General features: G+C 42.5%; 1 protein-coding gene across 1 annotated transcript in view; it reads left to right on the top strand.

The window, feature by feature from the left end:
- Positions 1-27,637, top strand: part of ULK2 (unc-51 like autophagy activating kinase 2) — a 116,157-nt gene that overhangs the window by 44,347 nt on the left and 44,173 nt on the right. Inside the window, exons 9-13 of the mRNA XM_081110789.1 lie at positions 798-856; positions 2,881-2,963; positions 6,235-6,282; positions 6,619-6,707; positions 13,139-13,310. Of these exons, the coding sequence (XP_080966915.1) occupies positions 798-856; positions 2,881-2,963; positions 6,235-6,282; positions 6,619-6,707; positions 13,139-13,310 (451 nt within the window). The remainder of the gene's footprint in view (positions 1-797; positions 857-2,880; positions 2,964-6,234; positions 6,283-6,618; positions 6,708-13,138; positions 13,311-27,637) is intronic.

The following is a 27,637-nucleotide window of genomic DNA, read 5'->3' as shown; positions in this document are numbered from 1 at the left end:
AACTGGACTGGAGGGCCGGAACAAAAGCATGGATGGAGTGTTTGTGTGAACTAATATAAATTCAAAGTAAACATCATTACATAAAAGGGTACGGTCTTTTTTTGCAATAGTTTTATTCATTTCAAACGGGCCGGATCCGGCCCGCGGGCCGTAGTTTGCCCACGGCTGCGAGTCTAGAATGTAATCATGATGATTCCTCTTGAGTTCGTATTGCATATTTGCATAGAGGTTTTCTGAATCTGAATGCTGGATCCAAGTGAACTTATTAGCCTAAGATGGTATTTAAAACTCAGTGACACAACCAGGTCAGGCAGTTAGTTTTCAGAGTCAGTTTGTCTGCACCAGCAGCTTCACTCATTCGGCAGCTCTTTCTGGGAGGGTGCTGCTTGCTCCTGTGGAGAGACGGAAGAGTAGGAAGAGTAGCGGGATTCTTAGTTCTCCTCCTGGAATCCCTTGAAGGTCTTAAGGTTAAAATACACCCTGACTTTACACAGTAACAGTGTACCTGTTGGATAGGCCATGAACATTAGCTCTTAACCTCTAGAATAGTGGTTCTTAATCTTTTCTAAGTTTCAGGCCTCTTGAGTGTTTGACCTCAGTGCCCAGATATGTAGAATTTGCATATCATTTCAGAGTTTTTATTAAGTTCCTGGTGGCCTCTATGGCTTGTTCAGCAATCTGTGGCTTCCAAGTTCAGAATCTATGTTCTATAGCAAGAATGTAAACATCAATCATATGCTTTAGAATTTTTGCCCCTGTTATTTAGTAAATTAATCCTTTTTTTTTTTTTTAAACAGGCCAATAGTCCTCAAGACTTAAGGATGTTTTATGAAAAACACAGAAGCTTAATGCCTAGGTATGTTTCATTACACTGAGCTTTACTCTTTGTTAATACAATGTTATTTATTTGAACTCTTTCTGTTTTATGTATTGCCATTATTGAGCCTTTTTTGTCAATGACAACGAGAACATTTGTTATAATAGGAAATTAGAAAATTACTAGTGCATCATAGGTGCCTGTGCAGTGCTGTATCATTTTTCTTTTTTATATATATTTAAAAGTGTATTTAAAAGAAAAACTATGGGCCTGGCCTCTGTGGCTGAGTTGGTTGAGCATCGTCTCATGCACCTAGAGGTCTCCTGTTTGATTCTGATCAGGGCATGTGCCCGGATTGCAGGCTCGATCCCCCATGTGGGTCATGCAGGAGGCAACGGATCAGTGTTTCTCTGTCATCATTGATGTTTCTATCTCTCCCCGCCTCTCCCTTCCTCTCTAAAATCAATAAAACATATTTTGCTCAGCTGGTGTGGTTCAGTGGTTGAGCATTGACCTATGAACCAGTCAGTTGGTTTAATTCCTGGTCAGGGCGCATGCCCAGGTTGCGGGCTCAATTCCCAGAAGGGGGCATGCAGGAGGCTGCTGATCAATGGGATCTCTCTCTCATCATTGATGTTTCTCTCTCCCTTTCCCTTTTCTGAAATCAATAAGAATATATTTAGTACTAGCTGGTTTCTGCGTTCGATTCTGGTCAAGGGCACATGCCTGGGTTGCGGGCTCGATCCCCAATAGGGAGCGTGCAGGAGGCAGCTGATCAATGGTTCTCTCTCTCATCATTGATGTTTTTATCTCTCCCTCTCCCTTCCTCTCTGAAATAAAAAATTTAAAAATATATATAAAAAATAATATATTAAAAAATAATACAACATATTTTAAAAAGAAAAGAAAAACTATGGAAGTTATATTTGTTCTGTGAGAGGAAGGAGATGCAATCAGAATAGATGTACATAAAGTAGAAAATAAATTCCCCCTAGGCCTTCCCCTGCTAGGGATAATGAGAGTTTGCTGTGTATCCTTCTAAATCTTTCTTCTGCAAGTTCCTTTTGCACGTTTGAATGCTTGTTTATGTATATATATATTTATATACACATGTATAGTTCAATACAAATTACATCATATTTTTCAAATTGTCCTGCAACTTTTTCTACTCTACAGTGTAACATAGACATTGTTCAGCAACTACTGCATTCTTTAAAATGGCTACACAGAGTCTCATAGTTATATGTAATATCAGGTTTTGTTTGATCAGATGCTTGTTTTTATTTTCTGGTTACTACAAATAGGCGTTAGTGGGGGGCACAAGGAGGGAGAGTGTACACACATTTGTGCGTTTCTTTCGGATGGAGCTGTAAGGTGGACCTGCTGGACTGAAGGTAGCTCTCCCGATTGGCTGCTCCTTGCTTATAGAGCACAGAGGGCACCTCCCCCACACTTACCCAGCAGGGTGCCGTCAGACCCCTGCCTCACCAATGGGACGGACGGAGCGCTAGAGCTTACTTGGCATTATTCTCTGTCTTAGTGAGGTTGACTCTTTTTTATTTGTTTAATGTCCTTTCTGTAGTTTTATTCTGTGAATTGCATATTTCTACTATTCCTTTTTCAGTTGCCTTGTGTTTTTCTTGTTGGATTTCAGGAAGCTGTATTATTTCTCACTTGTGTTTATTAAGCTCTGCCTTTTTCAGAATGAATTGGAGGTAGCTCTTCTTTTAATAGAGAACTCTATAGTAACTGTTAGTCCCAGGTTGCAGTTGTGTTAAAACTCAAGGTTGCCTGTGCTTGTGAAGTGCTTTCTTCATGTAGATATTCCAGCATTCCACAGGAGTGAGCACATAACAGGCATCATTCTCAAAGGCAGTTCCTTATTGTATGTTTTTTTTTCCTTTGAGGATTGAGGCTTTACTATGGTATTGGTATGAGATGTAGTGTTTGTGAAATCGCATATACATTTTTGTTTATCACATTTAAGGCAAAAGTCGCGTAGTTAATGTAGTATATAAACTCACCACTTAGGTTGTTTTGTTTTTTTTCCCCCTTTCCCTCAGCATCCCCAGAGAAACATCCCCTTATTTGGCTAATCTTCTTTTGGGTTTGCTTCAGAAAAACCAAAAAGATAGAATGGACTTTGGTAAGTAATATTTTCAATTTTCTCATACTTTCTGATTTTATTTGTATATTCTGAAAAGATTTTTTTTAAAAGACACTATAGAGGTTTCAGAAGAAAATTAAAGTCAGTTTCACTTTTCTCTCTATGTCTCTCTTTCACTTACTTTGTAAATATTTATTGAGTGCCTGCTATGTTTTAGTATGGGGGATAGAGTAATAAACAAAATCCCTGCCCTCATGATTCATATATTCTAGTGGGGAAGAGACCCAAACAAATTATAACTCTAATTCCTTGCTATATTAGGAAGTGATGAGTACTGTGAAAAAACTAAAAGAAGGAAGAGAAATGAGGGTGGGTGGGGATTAAAATTTTAAGGTAGTCAGTGAAGACCTTTCTGAGAAAGTGACATTGGAATAAAGACTGGATTGATGTGTGTGTGCCACGTGGGTGTCTCTGGGAGAGCTTTTCAGGCAGAGTGAGTAGCCATACCACTGCCCTGCGCTGGGAAGGTCGTATAAAGACTTGGGCTTTTGCTTAAAGTGTAATGGGGAGCCATTGGAGGGTTTCGAGGAGAGGAACGATTGGAATTGGATCTGACTAATGTGAAAAGGCCCGGTTTGGTGCTTGGTGAGAATAGCCTGTGGTGGGGGCTGGGGGTGAGGAGGCAGGAGGAGGCTGGCAGACTCAAGGAGACCAGAGAGCCACCATGTGAGAGATGAAGCAGCTTAGACTGCGGCAAAAGCAAGGGAGGTGGGAAGAAAGTGGTGCATTCTGGATCTTTTTGGAGGCAGAGGCACTGCATTTCTGGATGGATTGGATGTGGGGTGTGAGAGAAAGAGAAGACTTAAAGACGACTCCCAGGTTTGTGGCATGAGCAGCTGGAAGGATGGAGCTGTCAGTTACAAGGTTGGGAAAGAGTGTGTGGCTAGAGCAGGTGTGGGGGCAAGATTAGGGTTTAGGTGGGACATGTTAAATTTAAGATGGCCATTTGGTATCTAAGTACAGATGTCACAGGCACCTGGATATCAGAGGGGAGAGGTTGAGGCTGGTGAACTATTTGGGAAAAGATCTGGAAGAAGGAATGGAGGAGAAACACCCCAGTATCCTGGCAGAAAAGTTCCTAACTTCTAAGAATGGGGTTTAGGGCCCAGGGCAGCACCTCCTCATGGCGGCCCTGGTGCTTGTGCTCCGCGGCAGCTGAGCTCCAGCGTGCATTGTGGGAGTGGGCTGCGGGGCCTCTTAGAGGCCACTGCCTGTCTCAGGATTTTATTTTACTTTTTAAAATATATTTTTATTGATTTCAGAGAGGAAGGGAGAGGGGGAGAGAGATAGAAACACCAATGATGAGAGAGTATCATTGATCAGCTACCTCCTGCATGCCCCACACTGGAGATGAAGCCCACAACCCATGCATGTGCCTTGATCAGGAATCGAACTGTGACCTCCTGGTTCATAGGTCGACACTGAACCACTGAGCCACGTTGGCCGGGCTATCTCAGAATTTTATTTTATTTATTTATTTATTTTTAATATATTTTATTGATTTTTTACAGAGAAGAAGGGAGAGAGATAGAGAGTTAGAAACATCGATGAGAGAGAAACATCGATCAGCTGCCTCCTGCACATCTCCCACTGGGGATGTGCCCGCAACCCAGGTACATGCCCTTGACCAGAATCGAACCTGGGACCCTTCAGTCCGCAGGCCGACGCTCTATCCACTGAGCCAAACCGGTTTCGGCTATCTCAGAATTTTAGATGCTTAAGGTGGAAGCTACTATCATTGATTTTAAACCTTTCTTCTTTTATAATATAAGCATTAAAGCTAAAAATTTCCCCCTCAGTACTTTAATATATCACAGTGTATCTTCATATACTATTTTACCACTTAATGAAAGAACTTAGAGTGCTTAGTATTATAGGGATTATGTAGTTTTTAAGGTTTTGAGAGAACATTTACCCTTGAAACTGTTTGGGTATCAGCTCCTCTTTGAGGGATAGTTTGTTAACTTGTTCTTATCAATCTTATGTAAAATAGCAAGACTCCAAAATGACAGACCAAAAAACCCATAAAACATGTATAATGAAGTTGCTTATCAGATAACTCTAATCTTTAAATTTTTTTTTTTAAATATATTTCACTGATTTTCCACAGAGAGAAAGGGAGAGAGACAGAGAGCCAGAAACATCGATGAGAGAGAAACATCGGTCAGCTGTCTCCTGCACATCTCCCACTGGGGACGTGCCCGCAACCCAGGCACATGCCCTTGACCGGAATCTAACCCGGGACCTCTCAGTCCGCAGGCCGACGCTCTATCCACTGAGCCAAACCGGCCTCGGCTAATCTTTAAATTTTTTAGAAAAAAATGTGTTTGCTGTTTTTTCTGTAGTAATCCTAACCTATATAATAAAACCCTAATATGTAAATTGACTGAACTGCAGAACGACTGGTTACGCACACTGACCACCAGGGGGCAGATGCTCAAGGCAGGAACTGCCCCCTGGTGGTCAGCATGCTCCCACAAGGGGAACACCGCTCAGCCAGAAGCTGGGCTCACAGCTGGTGAGTGCAGCAGCAGTGGCCGGAGCCTCTCCTGCCTCCGCTGTAGGCGGGCAGTAATGAGTGAGGGGTCCCCAACTGCGAGAGCCCCGGACTGCCAGAGGGATGTCTGACTGCCGGCTTAGGCGCAGGAATTGAACCCTGACCTCCTGGTTCATAATTTGATCCTTAACCACTGAGCAACACTGGCTGAGCTACTTACTATCTTTTATTATCAGGCTTATTGTGTAGCTTTTATTCTTGATGGATAGTGAAGAAATTAAATCAAATTAATATATTTTTTAAATAGTTAAAAAAATATTTTTTTGAAACCAGCTGCAGGACTACTTCTGGGATAGAAGGATAGAATTTAGTGTACAAATCAGCTACCTAGATTTCCTCTTAGGACAGTGAACAGCCATAGTTCAAAAGATGCCGAGGAAGGGCTGCGTGCTCCTGGCTGGTCTGCTGAGAACACACACCGGACCGCGGCTGCCTCAGTGCCTCAGGGTGTGCTGTGTTGGTAATGGATGTTTTGGAAATTCACAATTATTTTAAAATTTTCATTGATTAAGAATTACGTATAATTTGATAATTTTGATTTATAAAAATAATATGCTTTTACATTTAAAGGAAATGGAGGCAACATAAATGAGTTAATAATTGTTTATGATCTCTATGTTGACTACATCGACAAGATTAACCTATTTTCTAGTCAACGACTGAGTAAGGTTGCGTTCTCATTTCTCATTACAGAAGCGTTTTTTAGCCATCCTTTTCTTGAGCAAGTTCCAGTAAAAAAATGTGAGTACCCACTTTTTGCATTTTTATTAAGGAGAGAATACAAGCTTAAGGAAAACATTAGTATTTTGTATTACAAAATTAATTTTTTCCTATGTTTTTCAAGATTTCATTGACCTTTTTTAAAATACCTATAGTTGTGTTTATTTCATAACAGTTCTGTTTTTTACTTCTGAAGCCAAATTGAAATAGTTTTAGTTGTTGCTGCATTTAACAAGTAGGTTAATGTGAATTTTTGGTCTACACAGACCTGTAGCAGTTTTGACAGGTTTCTCTGTCAGTCGAGTCATGTGGTTGAACTACAAGTGGTGTTCCTCCTCTCCTGTGTTTTTCTGACAGCTTGCCCCGTCCCCGTGCCCCTGTGTGCTGGCTCTGCCTCGGGAAGCGCCTGCGGCAGCTCTCCGCCTTGTCGCTTTGCCTCTCCACCAGTGAGTTCTGGTTTTATTAAAATATTTGCAGTTGTGCTGCTGTCTGTGCACTGATGGAGCCTGTGACTACACTGTAGGTATGCCTTTTATATGTAGTGTTTGCCTGCAGCTGAGGCTTAGGTCAAATGGACCTAGCTTTTGATCTCCACCCTTTTTTAGCCTCAGCAAGAAGTTTTATCTTCTGGCTGTTTTCCTCTGAATAGTGAGTGTGTTACTCTGGTCTCTGCATGCCCTTGGGGTTGGGAAGGATGATACTTGCAAACCAAGAGAGCCTCTTACTTAAATCCTGGCGGATAGGAATTAATAAGACTTATTTTATCTGAATGTCGTGCACAGTTTGGATAGTTACTATGCATGGAATGCCCGTGTGGAGGAGCCACCCTGGAGTCCGGCACTGACTTGGGCTCCCTTAGTTGTGGTTACTGGCCCTGCAGGGTTGGTCCACTCCAGCCTCTTCTTTCTGCTGAGGGTTCCCAAGCCCTTTCTTCAGGGCTTCCTTCCCTCCCCTCTGTGCTCCTTCCTGACCCTGAGAACTGCTCAGTCTGGTCACTGCTGCTTCCTCTCCACTCCCAAGGCCTTCCTTTACCCTCTTCTGTATTTTCCCAGACTGGCCCTTCCCCAGATCTCTGTTGCAACCTGGGAGGGTGGTGACCTTGAGGATTTTGTACAAGCAGAAGGTCCAAGGGCTCCTGTGTCAGCTATTGTATGTTCCAGGTTAGCCTGGTACCATGAATTTCTTCAACTCTGCTGGCAGGAGGGTGGGGAGCCATAAAAGGAGGTGCTTGTATGATTAGCTGGTTGAGGGCACTCAGAGGCCTAAAAGTATGGGGCTTGGGAGCTTCCTAACCCTTGCTCGCCATACTAACTAGGACAAGACGTAATCTCTCTAAACTGGTTTCTCATATGTAAAGTGAGTATAATTTACCTCCTTCATGGGGTTTTAAAAGGAGAAATGAGCAAAAGCACTTGCTGCAGTGCTTGACACTCAATAAATACTTAGGAAGGGCAACTGCTATTGTTATTTTCCTGGGAAACCTAACAACCCTTAGCTAAGGGGATGCTAGTCAGCCTATGGCAAACATCCTTCTCAAAGCCCTGCAGACTCAAGCTGAATAGAACAAGCAGGTGGGCGAACAAGACTTCGTCATATTCCCATGAGTTTAAAGAACGACAAGCCCTGGATTTGGAGTGACGGGATAAGTGGGGAGGAAGGCTATTGCCATGGAAAGACTGTGGGCTTTGTTTGGAGTCGTCATAACTGGCCTCAGTGCTGTGGCCGCTTGCTCATTCGTGACTTTGGGCCAGTCAGGTCCAGAGCTGAGCCTGGCTTCTGTATCTGTAAGGTAGGCCTAATTAACCTTTGCATAAAGGCAACGTGTGATGATCTGTGCAGGGTGCCTGGCATAGTGAGTACTTGATAAGCCGTAGCTATTATTATGAAGTAATATATGTGATACGCATGATACATAATACAGAAAGCAAAGTTTATGCTAGAAAAGGGACACAGGACGCATCTGTGGGAGCAGGAGTAATGGAGCTTTTGGGTGGTAGAATAACCAAGGGTTGAGGAAGAGGCCAGTGGGAAGGATGTGGAGCTGGAAATGGCTTTACCTGGTGAGAGCATGGTGGTGTTTCTGCTGGGTAGGTAGCATTGAAAAGCAGAGCACCACAGGAGCGAGGCTTTGGGCTACTGGGGAAGACAGAGCGCTGACGGGAGTGAAGGGGCACAGGAGAGAGGAGGCATATCCAGAGGGAACCCATTTTTAGAAGGCCTCTATGGAAAGCTCACGCTTAAAGTGAAAATAAAAAGGGAAGCTGGAGAATAAAAGGAATGAAGGAATGTTTCTATAATTTCCAGTTGGTGAGATTAGAAAATGGCAGGTTTGATTGGTTTTTAACATAATCTCCCAAAAGTAAGATGATTTCATACATGCATTCTCTCCCTTCCTATGGCTGGAGTAGATTCTTACTCAGGGTTAATGTACACAAGTGTGCACATTCTTTTTTTTTTTTTTTTTTTTTTTTTACTTTCACATGGCTATAGATTAAATGCTCTTTAGATGATATCTCTTTAAAGGTATTATTTAGTTTTATTCATTTACTAAAAGCCTGCTTTGTGTGAGGTCCTGGTTGATACTGATGAATGATATGACAGTAAGGAGTTTTAATTGTGTGGAGAAGAGGCAGGCTGATCAATCACTATTAGAAGCAGGCCTGTCAATGTCTTTATTGCCTGTGGGAATGTGGATGAGGGGCATGAGATCAGACCACAGACCAAGAACTAAGGAAGGCTGCTCAGAAGAGGGCATTGAGCTGAGATTTGAAGGAAGAGTTAGCAAGGTGAATCAGTAAAAGAATAGTATTGTAGGCAGAGAAATGTTCATTCACGAAGTCACGGAAGCACAGCCCACTGAAGGAACTCTGTTGCCCTCCATGGCCACTTATGTTCAAACTAGAGGCCTGGTGCACAAAAACTTGTGCACTTCCGGGGGGGGGGGGGCCCTCATCCCGGCCTGTGTCCTCTCGTAGTCTGGGGCCCCTTGGGGGATGACCACCTGGTGGCGCCCCGGGGGATTGGGCCTAAGATGGCAATCAGACATCCCTCTGGCAGCCCGGCAGCCCTCAGGGGATGTCCACTTGCCAGTGGGGAGCAGACCTAAGCTGCAGTTGGACATCCTTAGCGCTGCTGAGGAGGCAGGAGAGGCTCCCACCACCACCGCTGTACTGGCAGCCATCAGCCTGGCTTGTGGCTGAGCAGAGCTCCCCGCTGTGAGAGCACACTGACCACCAGAGGGCAGCTCCTGCATTGAGCGTCTGCCCCCTGGTGGTCAGTGTGTGTCATAGTGACCAGTCATTCCCAGTCATTCGGCTGTTAGGGTCAGTTTGCATATTACCCTTTTATTATATAGGATTGGTTTGAACTAAGTAAAATTAAAAAATGAGTTTCTTAGTCACACTAGCCACATTTCAAGTGCTCAGTAGTCATATATAGCTAGTTGCTGCCATACTGGACAGCTTCGATATGGAACTTTTCCATCATTGCAGGAAGTACTCTTGGACAAGTCTTCTAAGCAGTCCAGTCTGGTGGGTATAAAGAGCATTGGTGAAGGGAAAATCAAGTTAAAGGGATAGGCTGTACCTTGAAAGAATTTAGGCATTGCTAAGGAGTTCAAGTTTACCCTTAAAGCTATTTGAGGTACTTGAATGATTTTATGTGGAGGTATGATAGGATCCATTGTGTGTTTTAGCTAGAGTCTTCTTCTTTTTTAAGGTAGGTGCCTCTAAAAGCAGGTGGAGGACCAGCCTGGAGACAAGTAGAGAGGTCTCTCCACTGGAGGAAAGAGCCCAAGACTATTGCAGCTTTTTTTTTTTTTGTTTTTTTTTTTTGGCGTTGCTCAGTGGTTGAGCATCGACCTGTGAACCAGGAGGTCACGCTCTGATTCCCAGACAGGGCACATGCCTGGGTCAGGCTCTATTCCCAGTAGGGGGCGTGCAGGAGACAGCTGATCCATGATTCTCTGTCATCATTAATGTTTCTTTCCTTCCCTCTCCCTTCCTCTCTGAAATCAATAAAAATGTATTAAAAGAAAAAAAAAAGAATAAGGACCTGAACTAAGGCAGAAACAAAAAAAGGAGAAGGGGATGGAAAGCAGGTGGGAGAAAGGTAATGAGTTTGCAGAGCTTGGAGATGCTTGAACTTGGGATTTAAGGAAGAGGGGGACCTTAAAGGCAGTGGATAAAGGGATGATGGTGAAGGTTCTCGGTAAGGGAGCCTGGGGAGGAATGCTTGGGAGTACAAAAGCGATGAATTCACATTGTGCAGGCAAGTAGCGGAGGGGCTAGAACTCATTGGAGAGAACCTGCGCTGTGGAGTCCTCATTATGTAATGGTGCTTGAAGGTAGGGTAGCATGGTGACGGGGTGAGTATAAAGCACGTGAGGAGTAGAGAAGCAGGGTGGCACCTGGGGGAATTCTGTACTCCTCTCTCCTAAGGGGCAAGTGAGAAGCGGGCACTCCCAAGAGAGAAGTAGGAAAAGCAAGGGAGAGCAGGGTTACTGAATGGGGGGGTTGAGTGTCAAGAAAGGAATGGTCCACAGTTCAGTTGCAGCAAAGAATTCAAGGAACTTAAGGAGTAGGCAGTGGTTAGTTACTGGTAAACTTAGTAAAGGCAATTTTATCCGAGCATTGAAGGCAGAAAGTGGATTATGGTTGGTTTAGGGGTACACGGGAAGTGAGGAATTTGAGTCAGTACAGATTGATAATTTCAAGAAATGTTAAGAGAAGATGGTAATTGAGAGGGTTGCAGGTATTTGAGATCTGAGAAAATGAAACATGTTTATGTGCAGAGGGTAGAAGGTCAGAGAGAGGGAAGTTGACCTAGGTGCTTGAAGAGGTGGGGAGAATGAAATTGGAACACAGATGGTGGAGAGATTAGCTTTGAACAAGGAGAAGCATCTCTTTCCCCAAGACGGCTGTGGATACAAGTAATTTTATAAATAGCAGAAGAAGAAATTCAGAAAGTTTCTGCCTAAATCGCTAGAAAGACCTTGTCATACTTGGAATAACATCTCAACTCAGTTGCTTCTAGTTGTGTGATTTTGGGCAAATCCTGACCTTCTGAGTTCTGTTTATTTAAAGATGGAATGGATTCCATAATGGGACTGAAGTTAAGGGAAGCTCTTCACAGTGTCCAGCCCATGGTTGATGTTCAGAATAGTTAGTCCTTCCGTCTTACCTTCCTTGAGATGTAAATTATCTTCAAAAAGTAATAAGGAGACCCGGACAGAGAGGCTCAGTGGGTGAGCGAGCGTCGACCCATGAACCAGAAGGTCACAGTTCGATTCCTGGTCAGGACACATCCCGGTTGTGGCTCAGTCCCCAGTAGGGGGCGTGCAGGAGGTAGCCCATCAATGTTTGTATCTCATCATTGATGTTTCAATCTCTCCGTCCCGTCCCTCTTCCTTCCTCTCTTTGAAATCAATAAAAACATATTTTTTAAAAAGTAATGAGGTTTGCCGAAACCGGTTTGGCTCAGTGGATAGAGTGTCGGCCTGCGGACTGAGAGGTCCCAGGTTCGATTCCGGTCAAGGGCATGTACCTGGGTTGCGAGCACATCCCCAGTAGGGGGTGTGCAGGAGGCAGCTGATCGATGTTTCTCTCTCATTGATGTTTCTAACTATCTCTTCCTCTCTGTAAAAAATCAATAAAATATATATATAAAAAAAAGTAATGAGGTTTTATATCAAGTGTGCATCACACACAAAAAGAAGAGATAAGGAGATTTGAGACGGGTTTTATTGCACAGTAACTTTCAATGAATTTAAAGAGCATTACAAAGTATGTTTTCTCTTCTTAAATAGAAACAAAGGTTAAATGTAATAGGGACTTAATACATAATAACTCATGCATTTTGATGTTTTAGAAAACCATTGCATAATCAAGACATTCAATTAGAGTTGTCACTAGAAACCTTGAACTAGGCAAGTGCCAAAAGGTGCAAAGAGCTACTTACACCTGAGTATTTGTTTACATATATTCATATGTTTTCTACCCTTGCTGTCCCATCTCCCACAGACCAACTCCTCCCCCTAACAAAGGAAAACAAAAGAAGTGCACCCATACCTTGAAGGTTTTCCAAATCTTTCTTTTTGTGAGTGTAAATACATCTCTTGGCTGAAATGCAGTTATCCTTATTGATTTGTTTACATTTTTACCTAATATGGTCTGCTTTCCCGTTTACAGTGTTTTTTTGCAATTGGAGATTTAAAACTGTGTGTGCTTGCAAGATGCCATTAAAGTCCCTGGACAGTTTGTTTTAGTTAAGTAAACAGTTATTGAGTATCTGCTTTGCTAGGCAATGAGCTGAAACTGGGGATGTTGGGACAGTACAGACTCATCATAAAACTTGTAGGTGAGGCATACAGGTACATGTGCTAAATGGCAAAATATATATATATATATATATATATATATATATATATATATATATATATCTCAAAGAGGAAGGGAGGGGGATAGAGAGATAGAAACATCAGTGATAAGGGGGAATCATTGATTGGCTGTCTCTTGCACGACCCCTACTGGGGGTTGAGCCCGCAACCCAGGCATGTGCCCTTGACCTGAATTAAACCTGGGACTCTTAAGTCCCCAGGCTGACGCTCTATCACTGAGCCAAACCAGCTAGGGCAGCATGATATATTTTTAAGTATCACTTTTGGAAAACATTTAAGAAGTCTTTATGCAAAGAGATTAAAAACTGTGCTTTTTGAAGGGAAAGATTTCCAAAGAGATTTATTAAAATTTTAGATGGAATTGAACTTTATGCCTAATTGAATGAAAAAAACAAACACACACCAACTCTTTATTGTAATGCCTGTTCTGACTTGCACTTTATTATTAGGCCAGTGTTAACTTTGCGTTGTTAATTTTAGTCCCTTGCAGATATGCAGCATATTCAGGAAGAAAACCTATCCTCCCCACCATTGGGTCCTCCCAACTATCTACAAGTGTCCAAAGATTCTGCCAGTACTAGTAGCAAGAACTCTTCTTGTGACACGGATGACTTTGTTTTGGTTCCACACAACATCTCGTCAGACCACTCATGTGAGAATCTTTTCTACTTGTACACATTCTACTTTTTAATTTACTAGACTAGCATTTTTTAACCTTTATATATGCTTTCTTATTTAGTTGTTTGAATTTCCAGTATTACATGCCTACCTTTCTAAAATCTGCTTGGCCATCTTCCATACAACAGTAACTTTGGATTCTGAAGGTACATGAAAACTATAGGAAATGATCTCAAATTCTGTTTGTGTCTAAAGAAATAGAGAAGCCAACATAATAAGATAAATTAAATTAAATTTAAGGAGAGGAATTAAGGGAAGACCTCTTTTGGAAAAAACCTAAGCGTCAAAGGAGTCAAAAAAATCTGGATGCCTTCAGAGATAATGGGAGGAATGAACATCATAGATAGATAGGAAGAACTTTTATAAAGAAAGATGAATCCAAGTTTCTATACTAAGTACTACAGGCCTGTTTATATTGCCTGTGTCTTCATGTATGAGTTTTGGCAAATTGGGTGTTTTACAGAATTGGTCCATTTCATCTAGGTTATCAAATCCGTGGGCCATAGAGTTATTCATAGTAGCACTTTATTATCTATCCCCACCCCTTATCTGTCTTTTTAATATCTGTGGGACCTTTAGGCATGTCCCTTCTTTCATTTCCAAAATTACAATTTGTGTCCTTTCTCTTTTTTTCTTAGTTACCTTGGAAGCTTACCGATTTTCTCAATCTTTTCAAATAACCAACTTTTGGTTTTGTTGATTTTATGTTTTCACTTTCATTTATTTCTGCTCTAATTTTTATGATTCCTTTTAGTATGCTTTCTTTGAATTTAATTTGCTCTTCTTTTTCTAGTTTCCTAAGATGGAAATTTAGATTGAATTCAGATCTTTTTTGTTTTCTAATATATGCATTCAATGCTATACATTTCTTTTCAAGGACTGCTTTCACTGCTTCCCACAAATTTTGATAAGTTGTGTTTTCATTTTCATTTACTTCAAAATACTTTAAAATTTCTCTTGAAGTACTATGTTCTTTGTCTCATGAGTTATTTAGAAGTGTGTTTGTTGTTTAATTTCCACATATTTTGGGATTTTCCAGTTATCTTTTTGTTATTGATTGCTTTTTCTTTTTTTAATTAATCCTCATTGCTGGGGTTCTTGTCCCAGCATCAAGAAGGGTTCAGGAATCTCGAAAAGGCTGATGCGTAAAGAGTCCAGGGACTAATAAAGAGTCCGGAGATGAGATATAATTTTGAAAGGCATTGGGGGTCAGCTAAAGGAACTGAAGACTCCCTCCTTGTCTAGGACCCTTGCTTTTATTAACACAATTTGTCCTAAGACAAGGTCAAAGGGTACAGAAGCATTGTCAGTTTGGGGAATAGCCTACGGCTGTTTAGGTGTTTCTTCAGTAGGAGGCAATAACATGTAGATTAAGATGCTCTTTAATTGTCTGGCAGCCACAATCGGTTTCCTATTCAGGTTTGGGGAAATGCCTTTAGCCATTCCCAGATGGTGATTACATGTGTGACTCAACCCTGTTGAGTCCCCAAGTTTCATCAACCTTTTGATGAAACTCTTGAAATTACGACATGCTGGGATTGGTTCCCGGCACCTCATTGAGGCTATTTTTCCATTGATTTTTAGAGAGAGTGGAAGGGAGAGGGAGGAACAGAGAGAAATATTAGTGTGAGAGAGACATATTGATTGGTTGCCTCCACACGCTCCCCAACCAGGGCCAGGGATTGAGCCTGCAACCAAGATATGAGGTAGGTGCCCTTGACTGGAATCAAACCCACAACCCATCAGTCCGTGGGTTGATACTCTAACCACTGAGCAACTGGCTAGGGCCTATTATTTATTTCTAGTTTTATTCCATCATTATCTGAGAGAAGAGACAAGTGATTTTTACTCTTTTAAATTTGTTAAGGTATGTTTTATGGTCTAATCTATTTTGGTGAGTTTGAGAAAAATGTGTATTCTGTTGTTGGATGAAGTAGCCTATAGATGTCTATTATATCCAGTTGATTGATGGTGTTGTTGAGTTCAACTATGTGCTTACTGATTTTTTTTGTCCGTTGGATCTGTCTATTTCCGAGGGAGGATTATTGAGGTCTCCAAATATAATAGTGGATTCATCTATTTTTCCTTGCACTTGTATCAGTTTTTGCCTTAATGGTTTGATTCTGTTGTTAAGGGCATACATGTTAAGAATTTTTATGTCTTGAAGAATTTATATTTACGTAAATATAATTTTATCATTATGTAATGCTCTTCTTCATCTCTGATTACTTTTCTTACTTTGACGTCTGCTTTGTCTGAAATTAATATAGTACTCCTGCTTTCTTTCTATTAGTATTAGCATGGGTTTTTTTCCCTATCCATTTACTTTTTTTTTTTTTAAATATATATTTTATTGATTTTTTACAGAGAGGAAAGGAGAGAGACAGAGAGTCAGAAACATCGATGAGAGAGAAACATCGATCAGCTGCCTCCTGCACATCCCCCACTGGGGATGTGCCCGCAACCCAGGCACATGCCCTTGACCGGAATCGAACCTGGGACCCTTGAGTCCGCAGGCCGACGCTCTATCCACTGAGCCAAACCGGTCTCGGCTACTTTTTTTTAAACAATATATTTTTATTGATTTTTAGAGAGAGAGGAAGGGAGAGGGAGAAGGGAAATCAGTGAGACAGGGAAATATTGATCAGTTGCCTCCTGCATGCCCCCTACTGGGGATCGAGTCTGCAACTTGGGCATGTGCCCTGACTGGGAATCCATCTGGTGACCTCCTGGTTCATGGGTCAATGCTTAACCACTGAACCACACCGACCAGGTATATTTTCTTCTTCTTCTTCTTCTTCTTCTTTTTTTTTTAATAAAGAGCAAATAAGCTCTTTTCTTTTTAAAAATATATTTTTATTGATTTCAGAGAGGAAGGGAGAAGGGAGTAAGATAGAAATATCAGTGATGAGAGAGAATCATTGATAAGCTGCCTCCTGCACACCCCCTACTGGAGGATTGAGCCCACACCCTGGGCATGTGCCCTGACTGGGATTTGAACCGGCACCTTTCAGTGCATGGGATGACATCCAACCAACATAGCCACACCAACCAGGGCCATCCATTTACTTTTAATCTCTATGTGTTTCTCTGTTTTAACTTGAGTTTCTTGTAGGCAACAAATAGTTGGGTTGTATTTTTTCATTTACTCTGAAATTTCTCTTAATTGGTGCATTTAGACCATTAATCTTAAAAGTGATTATCGATAGAGTTAGGTTAATATCTACCATATTTGTAACTTTTTTCTATTGTCATTGTTCTTTGTTTCAATTATTGTCTTTCAGTCTTTTGTTTTTCCAATTATGATTTTATTTTCTTTCTGTACTTAGCATATCAATTATACTTTTTAAAACTTTAAAATCTATAGTTTTGTGGCTCAGTGGTTGAGCATCAACCTATGAATCAGGAGGTCAGGGTTCGATTCCTGGTTAAGGCATTTGTGGTTGCCCTAAAGTTTTATATACATTTATAAATAATCGAAGTTCACTTTCAACTAACACTATACCACTTCGCAGGTAGTGTGAGTTCACCTTATTAATAACAAAATAATCCTTATTCCTTTCTCCTATCTCTTGTATTATTGCAGTCATTCATTTCGCTAGTATAAGCATTCCTAAGTATTACACATAAGGTATATACAAGCATACATAACTGAATACATTGTTGCTATTATTATTTTGAGCAAACTGTTAGATCATTTAAGAATAAGAAAAATGAAAGTTTTTATTTTACCTTCACTTATTCCTTCTTTGATGATCTTCCTTTTTTTTTTTTTTTTTTTGGTAGATCCATTTTTCTTTTTTTTTCTTTTTTTAAATATATTTTTATTGATTAAGATATTACATATGTGTCCTTATCCCCACATTGCCCTCTATCCCCCCACCCCCCTGCTCATGCCCTCACCCCCCCCCCCCCCCGTTGTCCATGTCCATTGGTTAGGCCTATATGCCTGCATGTAAGTCCTTTGGTTGATCTTTCCCCCTTACCCCCACCCTCCCCTACCCTCCCTCCAAAGCCCGACAGTCCAATGAATGCCTCTCCGTCTCTGGATCAGTCCTTGCTCATCAGTTTATGTTGTTCATTATATTCCACAAATGAGTGAGATCATGTGGTATTTATCTGCTCTCCAGTTCCATCCATGCTGTGGCAAATGGTAAGAGTTCCTTTTTCTTCTTCCTCTTCTTAAAGAATACCTTTCAGCATTTCATATAATGCTGGTTTGGTGGTGATGAACTCCTTTAGCTTTTTCTTATCCGTGAAGCTCTTTATCTGACCTTCTATTCTGAATGATAGCTTTGCTGGATAAAGTAATCTTGGTTGTAGGTTCTTGCTATTCATCACTTTGAATATTTCTTGCCACTCTCTTCTGGTCTGCATGGTTTCTGTTGAGAAATCAGCTGACAGTCGTATGGGTACTCCCTTGTAGGTAACTGACTGTCTTTCTCTTGCTGCTTTTAAGATTCTCTCTTTGTCTTTTGCTCTTGGCATTTTAATGATGATGTGTCTTGGTGTGGTCCTCTTTGGATTCCTTTTGTTTGGGGTTCTCTGCGCTTCCTGGACTTGTAAGTCTATTTCTTTCACCAGGTAGGGGAAGTTTTCTGTCATTATTTCTTCAAATAGGTTTTCAATATCTTGCTCTCTCTCTTCTTCTGGTACCCCTATAATTCTGATGTTGGTACGCTTGAAGTTGTCCCAGAGGCTCCTTACACTATCTTCATATTTTTGGAATCTCTTTTCTTTTTTTCTTTTTCAGTTGGGTATTTTTTGTTTCTTTGTATTTCAAATCTTTGACTTGATTCTTGGGATCCTCTTGTCTGCTGTTGGATCTCTGTAAATTATTCTTTATTTCAGTCAGTGTATGCTTAATTTCTAGTTGGTCCTTTTTCATGTCCTCCATGGTCTCACTATACTTATTGAGGGACTCATTAAATTTATCGGCGGTTTCCATAAAATTCTTGAAAAAGCTTATAAACGTGGCCTTGAACTCTATATCCAGTCGTTTGCTTTCCTCTGTTTCTGCCATTTGTGACCTGTTTCTTTGTCTCCGCATTTTGGCTGCTTCCTTGTGTTGATAGAGTGGCTTTGTGTGCTAGGTGTCCTGTAGGGCCCAGTGGCTCAGCCTCCCCAGTTACCTGAGATGGACACTCTTGGTGCACCCCCTTGTGGGCTTTGTGCACAGTCTTGTTGTAGCTATGCCTTGGTTGTTGTAGGATCACTGGGAGGAATTGACCTCCAGGCCAATTGGCAGTGAGAATCAGCTGTGTCTGCACTGGGAGAACTTCTGTGCTGGAGACACCCTTCTGGGGCAAGACTTGCTTCAGTGGGGCTTTGGTGCTCACTGAGACTGCACCCTGAGTGTGTCCCTTATGGATCTGAGGAGTTGTGATCTGGATGGCCCCCCTCTGACCACTGGGCACAGTGGCTCTTGGATCTAAGGAGGTGCTAATTTAGCCTCTGCCTGAGGTTACACAGCAGGAGCTATGAAGAGAACTGCAGATTCCCCTTCCTTTTTTGGAGTTTGGAGGTGCCCTGATGAGGCTCAGCTGTGAAGCAATGCAAGCCGCTGTGGGGCCTTGGGCCTTCTCTTGGAAGTTCTAGGTCTGTCTTGCCCAGCTGCAGTTTGTTAGGTAATTACAGGTTGCAAATGGCCAGGGCATTCATATGCAAAAGCCTCTGCCCGAAGCCTGGGCGGGGCGGAGTCTCAAGGAATCAAAGGGCTGAGAGAGCAGCTATGGCGGAGCCTCAGCCCTGCCCTAAGGAGTCGCGAGTCCCAGTGTCCCGGCAATGGTTGCAAGCACCTCTGAGGGAAAGCCGCTCTCAAGCTCGCCCGCTGCCAGACAGTCCAGTTTCTCCCCGTATGAGTCCTGGGTTCCCAGAGACTTCCCGGAACCGGATTTCAGAGCCGTCGGGAGCTTGTGTCTCCCTCCGGATTCAAAAAGACAGCCGCGTCCTCAGGTGCCACCCCCTTTCCGTGCGCGCGAGCCCCCGTGCCTCTGCACTCCACCTCCGCAGCTCCTCTGGCTCTCAGTGTGCTTTTCTTTCCTTCTAGTTGTAGAATTTACACTCAGCCAGCCCCTCTGTAGTTCTGGATGATGTCCACCTTGTGTTTTTGATGCATTTATCAATTGTTGCGGGAAGCAGCAATTTCCCGGTGTTTATCTATGCTGCCATCTTAGTTTCTCCCCATTTTTCTGTTATATTATTTTCCTTCTCTCTAAAGAATTTTTAACATTTTTTGCAAGGCAGATCCAGTGGCAAGAAATTCCTCAATTTTTATTTGTCTGAGAAAGTCTTTTTCTTCACTTTTGAAGGATAATTTTGCAGGATACAGAATTCTAAGTTGGTGGCTTATTTCTCTCAACACTTTAAATATTTCATTTTACTCTTTTCTTGCTTGAATGGTTTCTGAAGAGACGTAGATGAAGGTTTTATCTTTGTCCCTCTTTAGGTTTAGTGTTCTTTTCTTCTGGCATCTTTCAGGATTTTTTCTTTATTTTTGATCTTCTGTTCTTTGAAAATGATATGCCTAGGGGTACAGTCATGTACCGCATTATGATGTTTAGGTCAGTGACGGACCACATATACCAGTGGTTCTCAACCTTCTGGCCCTTTAAATACAGTTCCTCATGTTGTGACCCCCAACCATAAAATTATTTTCGTTGCTACTTCATAACTGTAATTTTGCTACTGTTATGAATCGTAATGTAAATATCTGATAGGCAGGATGGTCTTAGGTGACCCCTATGAAAAGGTCATTCGACCGCAAAAGGGGTCGTGACCCACAGGTTGAGAACTGCTGACATATACAAAGGTGGGCCCATCTATATATGTAAAAGGCTAATATGCTAAGTGTCCGGCTGTCCAACCAGTGACTATGACACGCACTGACCACCAGGAGGCAGACGCTCAACACAGGAGCTCCCATGACACGTATTGGCCATTTACAGAGAAACAGTACCATGGACCTCGCGCCCACAAAGCAACACTTGGCTTCCCCCAACACAGGCCCTGCCACCACCCTGGAGTGACACCCCACCAAATTACAGCCAGTGCTGCTGAGACCCCATGATGCAAAATGCGGCCCACAGCCCAGCCCTGCCCAGAAACGGTGGCTGTGGGCGCCAGGTAATGATGTCACGGAGCAACGCCCAGCTACTTCTCCCTAGCGAATAGCCTCCTTGCAGTTTTTTCAGCTCAGGAACACAACTTGCTTTATAGCCAGGTGGAAACATTTTACGCTTTCACCAAATGCCCGTGAAGTGTTTTCTTGTGCCTTATCTCATTTGATCCTCACAGAAGTCCTGGAGTGGGTAGATAGGAGACTTGGTGGGATCCTATTTTCTTTCCATTAGCCAGAAAATGGAGATTTAGAAAGCTTAGAAACTTGACCTGGCTGAAAAGAAGTAAGAAATGGTGGACCTTGAAAATGACTTCAGGTTTTCTCACTGTGCAGAATGTAGTCAAACACTGCTTCAGCTAAATATTTTACCCTTTGTTCTCCCTGCGTGATCTACAATAATAATCTGCTTTGTGTTGATATTTACTGCTGTGTTGCTGACAGTTACCTGAAAGAGAAGGTAGGGTGCTTCACTGGGCTGGAAAACGTAGCTAAATCAGAAAGCAGGTCTAATTAAGCAAGTTTGTTCTATATCTATAAAAGGCTAAGTTGACTTGTGCATGTGCGATAAATATAAAGCTCTTGCACCAATCGCACACGTGTGTTTCAATCTGTCATTGTCGATTATGAATTTTGTTGACACTTATATTATAGAGAAAGGGCGAATAGCAGTATTAAAATATTTCTTCTAATTAATTTCCTTTCATTGTGCACGCATTCGTGCACCGGGCCACTAGTAAGATTATAATGGACCTGAAAAATTCCTGTTGCCTAGCAATGTCTTAGCCTTGTAACATCTCAGAGCAACATATTTAACAAATACTTACCGTTGTGTTACAGTTGCCTGTAGTATTCAATACAGCAACATGCTGTAAAGATTTGTAGTCTGGGAGCTGTAGGGAAACAGAATTTTTTGCCCCAAAATATATCTCTTTGGCATAAGGATTCTTTTTGGCTGGTTAATTTTAAGAAATAGCAGACATGGTAAAAGTTACCGTTTATAAAAGACATTTGTAAGGGAGGTGTTCATTGTGAGGTTGTCAGGAAGAGGGGGGGATGACCTTATCTCTAGATATTCTATCAGCTCAGAAGACAAGGACTGAAATTTGCTCAACAGCCGCACTCTTGTTAACCTGTGCTTTTCCTGGTAACCTCCCGTAACTGACTCTCCTCCCTGGGAATTTTCCTTGGTCTCCACTTGAAGATGGTATTTAAGGTGGTGGCTTCAGCTCTTTTGGGGAGTTACTCAGTTTTCCTGGGTCTCTCCCATGTTATTAAGCTTTTTTCCTCCGTTAATCTGTCTTTTACTACAGGATGTCTCGCCCAGGAACCCAGGGGCTGGAGGGAAAGTTGTTTTTGTCTTTTACTGGCAATAGGACATGCCGTGTAGCCTAGGTGTGTAGGGGCTACCCCATCGAGGGTTTGTAAGTGCACTCTCACGTTCCCACGATGATGAAGTCGCCTGACAGTGCATCCTCAGGGCCGTCAAGTAATGCATGACTGTACTTGCTTTAAGTATTTATCTCGCTTGGTCTTCTCTGAGCTTTCAGGATCTGTGCCTTGGTGTCTGACATTACTTATGGTTTTAAATGTTTGCTTCATTCCTTCTCCTTTTGGTAATCTCATTGAGCATGTTTTCTACTAGCTGTTCCCAGACCGTGGGTGTGCTGTTCGTTTTCTAAGTCTTGGTCTCTTTGTTTTTCGGTTCATGAGGATTCTGTGGATATATTCCCCAGCCCAGAGATTCTTCCTCAGCCGTGTCCAGTCTCCTCAGAAGCTCATCAAAGGCATTCTTCATTTCTGTTACAGAATTTTGTTTTGTTTTTAATCTCTTGCCTTTTTAGTTCTTTCTTAGGATTTCCATCTCTGCTTATATTGCCCCTCTGTTCTTGCATGCTGTCTACTTTTTCCATTAGAGCCGTTGTTAGAGAACAGTAAGAAGCTAGGAAAACTCCAGGACAGCGGAATAGGGAAACTGAGACAGATAAATAGCAGTTTGCAGCCACCTAGTAAATTCTGTCTATTCTAAACCAAGGACACTTAAGAGTTTGCACTTTTCCTTCCCTACTAGAGGTCAAATAGCTTAAATCACCCTACTCAGGGAGACAGCAGAAATCCAGTTAATGTATTTGCCAGCCACACCCAAGGACAGACAAATTAAGAGAATAAATCTCATTTTGGTATATGAGCATAAAGCTGATAAATATTCTATTGGTCCGTCCCTAAGACCTCCCCTAAATGCCCAGCCTTTAAACCCCTGAAAGTGAAGGTCCCAGCTCACTCTCCCTCTAGGAAGCACACCCATGCTGTCCTCCCTCTCCCCTCCACTTATCCCCTATCATCTAAGGGACCCCCAAGAGACTTACAACAAGGGAGTAATGGGCAGCTTCAGCTCATTCCCAGGGTGCTCTCCCTCGAGGGGCATGCCCTGCCATTCCCTTCCCTCTCTCCTTTCCACACAGGCACATGTCCCTACCTCTAAGGGACCCCAGGGGAGCAAAGGGCAGCAACAGTGGCAGCTCATCCCAGGCTTACCCCTTGAGCTTGTCTCCAAGACCCCTTTTCTCTGACTTCTCAGTGAGCCCGAGCAGCCTAGCCTGGGCTCTCCTGCTGCTGCTTCTCTGCTCTTCCTTCTTTCACTCTCCTCAGTGTTATTTTTGCTGCGCCCAATACGTTCTCGCTTTTCTGCACGTTGTCTCTTGATTGAGATCTTTCCCTCAAGAAGACAACAACCGAGGTCTCATCTCCCGGGTAACATCCGTAGCATATTAATTACAGTTGTTGCAAATTCCTGGCCTGGTAACTTTAAGATCCCTGCCATGTCTGTTTCTTCAAACTATTTTTTGCTTTTTGGTATGCCTTGTAATTTTTTCTTGATAGCTACACTTGATGTATAGGGGGAAGGAACTGTTGTAAAGAGGCCTTAGTGATGTGGTGGTGGGGCTTGAGGGGAGGGGCCTGTGATTAGGCTCAGTCTTCCAGTCTCCTGCCTTAGGTGGGACAGGATGGCCGGAGGGGCCGGCATTGAGTATTTCCCCTCCCCCAGGGCAGTTGGCTCTGAGTTTAACCTGAGCAGATTAATAGTTTTCCCCAAGGGCAGGCCTTGTTAATAATCTCAGAATGCTCTGACTTAAAAATGTTTCTTTTCCCCTTTCCCTCCTGGAAGCAAGAAGAGATCTTTCTCAGATATTCACTGTGGGAGTCTGAGCTCCTGGACTTAAATCTGACAATACTTTGATTCCCTCTGACTGGGTCCTCTGGGGTTTGTAACTCCTGGAGTTGTCTGCACTGCGTGTCCAGCAAATTGTCAATTAGGTTCAAGCTTCCCTGTCCTGGCCCTGATTTCCAGGGAGGTTTCTGCTGGCGAGTTTCTCTCCTCAGGTAAGCCCGAGCTCCCTAGGCTTGTCTGTCTGACTCATCTTGGGGGCATCGGTTTGCCCTGTGTCCTCCCCTCTCTTTTGGATCCAAGAATTGTTGACTTTTCAGTCTGTTCAGCTTTTTACTTGTTAGGTTGGAATGATGACTTTTAAGCCCCTTACATGGGAAAATAGATATGGGAAGAACCTATATAAGATATTTAAAACATCTGTACAATTTAAAAGTGATAACAGATACCTGAATACCCTTCTCTGATTTTCTTTCTTTATTTGGCGGGGGGGGGGGGGGGGGGGGGGTCTGATTTTCCATCTTTTGGTCTTACATTTTTAGAGAAATTTCCTTAATGTTTTTTTCTAACACTTCTATTGCATTTTTCATTTATGCTCTCGTATTTTGAATTTTCTGAAGCTCTTTTTTCCTCCTTTGAGTAGTATTGTTCTTACCTTAGGGTGAAATATTTTGTTTTATCTCTGAAGTCATTAATTATATATATATATTTTAACTTTTCCTTGAAAAATATTGTAGTTCTTTTTTTTTTCTACCTGTTTTGGAGTCTGGGCTTCATATTAGATTGTTTCCTGGGCTATTTGGTGATTGTTGTATGCTCATAATTAAGAATGGAAAATTAAAACGTAGTTCGAAAGCCCTGCAGGTCTTATGAACAGTAAGCCTCTCTCGGGTGGTAAGGCTGAGTCACTGCCTTGGAGAGCTTCCTTTGTGAGCGGCTTCTCGGGTCCCAGAGAAGACTCGGCCTGTCTTCTGCCTGAAGAGTCTGTCCCTGTCTTTTCCTATATGGGGATCCGGCACTACTACTGACCAGCCGCTTGTGAGTCTGATAAGATGGCACTTGTGGGCTTTTTCGGCCTACTAGGTCAAACACCGCTTACATCAACTTTTAGCTTCCAAATTTTTGTGGCTGTTCACTCTTCTGTTCTTTTGCCCTTGTAAGTTTAGGCTCTAATCTCTCCTTCCCTTTCCCCCTATAGTTTCAAAACAACAACATGGTATCAGAATAATATGATTACTAAAAAACATTTTAAAAACTTTTTGTGGGTATTTTTGTCCTTAGGATAATACCATTAGGAATGTCCAATTAAATCACCAAGTTTACAGTCTCTTGAAAAATTCATTTTGTTATTGGAAAGGGGACCTGGCCCTGAGGGGTCTGCCTAGAGCCGGCTGCCCATGAGTGTGTTCTTGGCTCGGTGCAGGAAAGATTTCACATCACAAGTCCCTGTGAATGTTAGAGGACGTTTGCTAGCGCTGGGGACCTCACACAAGGAAGGGCGGGCTGCTTGGGCTCACTAAGAAGTCAGAGAAAAGGGGGCTTTGGGGACAGGTTCGGGAGGGTAGCCTGAGACCAACTGCCACTCCCCATTGCTGCCCTGGCTGAAAGCCTTGTGGGGTCCCTTAGAGTTTAGGAAGTGCATGCTGGTGGGGGAACAAGAGGGGAGCGGGAGTGCTCCTGGGAAGGAGAGTGCATACTAGGGCCTGTGTTTTGAGGGGTTTTAAAGGCTGGGAGGTTTTAGGGGAGGATCAATAGAATAGTCATCAGCTTTATGCTGATGTATCAAAATGAGATTTAGTCTCTTCATTTGTCCTTGGGTGTGGCTGGAAAATGGCACTCACTGGATTTCTGCTCTGTCTCCTTGAGTAGGGTGATTTAAGCTATTGCCCTCTGGTTGGGGAGGAGAAGTGTGAGCCATTTATGCCTCTCAAGTGTCCTTGGTTTATGGAAGATAGGATTTACTAGATGGCGGCCAACTGCTTGGCATCTAGATTTTCTAGGTGACTGCAAACTGCTATTTAATTATTTGTCTCAGTTTCCCTATTCTGCTTGTCCTAGCTTATTAGTCTGTCTCTATTTTGGTGATTATGCTATCAAATTAATATATGGTTAGGTTCCTTTGCTTGCTACATTCTACTTTTGATTTCTAGGGATTGTTCTTTTTTTTAAATTTAATTTTGTTTCATAATTATGTATGGTTTCAAACTCAAAGCTACAAAATGAAGGACACTTAGTGAAATCTAGCTTCTATCCCTGCCCCATCTACTCTTTTCTTCTGTTACCCTATAGGCAACTGTTGTCTTTAAAATAGAACTGCTTCCTTGCCCACTGGTCTTTATTCTTTTATTCTAATTTATTTTCTTTAAACCTCTTACCACTTCTGACCTGATCACCCTCTTTCACTTCTAGAATAGAATCTTCTTTAGAGCAGGGACCTGAGATGTGCCAAATAAATGCATTTCTCAGTTCCCCTTCAGGACGAGTCAGAGGGGTTTTTGTGACCCCTCCACCTTTTTGAGTACCAGTTAGCAGAAAAGTTTACTTTCTTAAAAATGTATATTATTTGGTCAACATTAATTTCACATGAATACATATTAATTACTAGAGGCCCAGTGCACGAAATTCATGCACTGGGGGTAAAGGGGGCCCCTCAGCCTGGCCTGCGCCCTCTCACAGTCCATGACAACTCGGACATCCTTCTCGCAGTCTGGACCCCTCCCTCCTTACCGCCCACCCGCTGGCTCCTTAGTGCTCAGTTGCTGCACTCACCAGTTGTGAGCCTGGCTTCTGGCTGAGCAGCGCTCCTACTGTGGGAGCACACTGACCACTAGGGAGCAGCTCCTACATTGAGCGTCTGCCCCCTCGTGGTCAGTGTGCATCATAGTGACCAGTTGTTCTGGTCTTTCCGCCGTAATGGTCACTTAGGCTTTTACTATATAGACTAGAAGCCCGTTTCACGAAGATTCGCGCAATAGGCCTTCCTTCCCCTGGCTGCCGGCCCTGGTTTTCCTCTGGCACCTGGGACCCAGGCCTTAGGTCCGGCCACAGTGGAGAAGCCAAGCCTCGAGGTTAGGCTTCTGACTCTGAGAGGCCCCAGTTTCCATGACAGCTTGTTCAACAACCCAAGAGAGTATTTATTATGCAGGAGGACGGAGGTGCTCCAGTGTGAGAGTGAACTAGACTTTGTTTACCATCAGTTGTCTAGAAGGTGATGTATGTTCCTAAAAATCACCAGAACCTGCAGAGTTCAGTAAAAACAGCAGAGTTTATGGGCAAATTGAGGTTAAGGGATACAGTACTCAAAACTTTTGTCAGTGACATAAAAAGGAGCACAATAAAACAGCACAGTTTAAAAAAAAAACAGCACAGTTTTTTCACGTTAAATGGTGAAGAAATACATAACTACAATAAATGTGACACTTTACCTTGATGAGACCTGATATTTGCTTATAGAAGTGGGAATTGAAAGGCTTGCAACCTGTGAATTCAGCTGCTTACAGTGTTCTGTGTTCACCTGTGGTTACTCATGGATGAAATTGCATGTAGGCAAATGATTGTACTCAAATTGTTTCCTAATGTCAACTAAGAAACATCCAAACCTGTAGAGAATTTTTATGAGTTTATTTGAGCCAAACTGTTGTCAAATCCACTGAGGAAGCAAAACCTCAGTGGATTGAGAAAATGCTCCAGAGAACAGCAGCTTTGCTCCTTATTTTACACATTAGAACCAAAGTAGAAGGTGTAAGGGAATTATATGAGATCCACTGGTGATGGCTTAGGGAGGCGGGAGAAAGCAAAATGAGGAAACCTCTGGGATTGGATAGAAAGTACTAGTAAGCCCTAGAGACACATGCTTCCTTCCATTGGTGGGCATAGTAAACAGTTAACATTTACACACATGGAGATGGTATGTGGGGAGCAGGATAACAATGAGGGCTCTGTGGGCTCCTGCTCTGGTGGGAGGTTGTGCCCTGAAGGGTCTGGAAAAAGGGGTTACCCTGACATTCCAAAGGTATGT

Source organism: Myotis nattereri (genome assembly GCF_964212035.1).
Source record: "Myotis nattereri genome assembly, chromosome: 16".
NCBI lineage: Eukaryota > Metazoa > Chordata > Mammalia > Chiroptera > Vespertilionidae > Myotis > Myotis nattereri.
The sequence above is the reverse complement of the archived record's forward strand: the minus strand, read 5'-3'. Positions and strand labels throughout refer to the sequence as shown.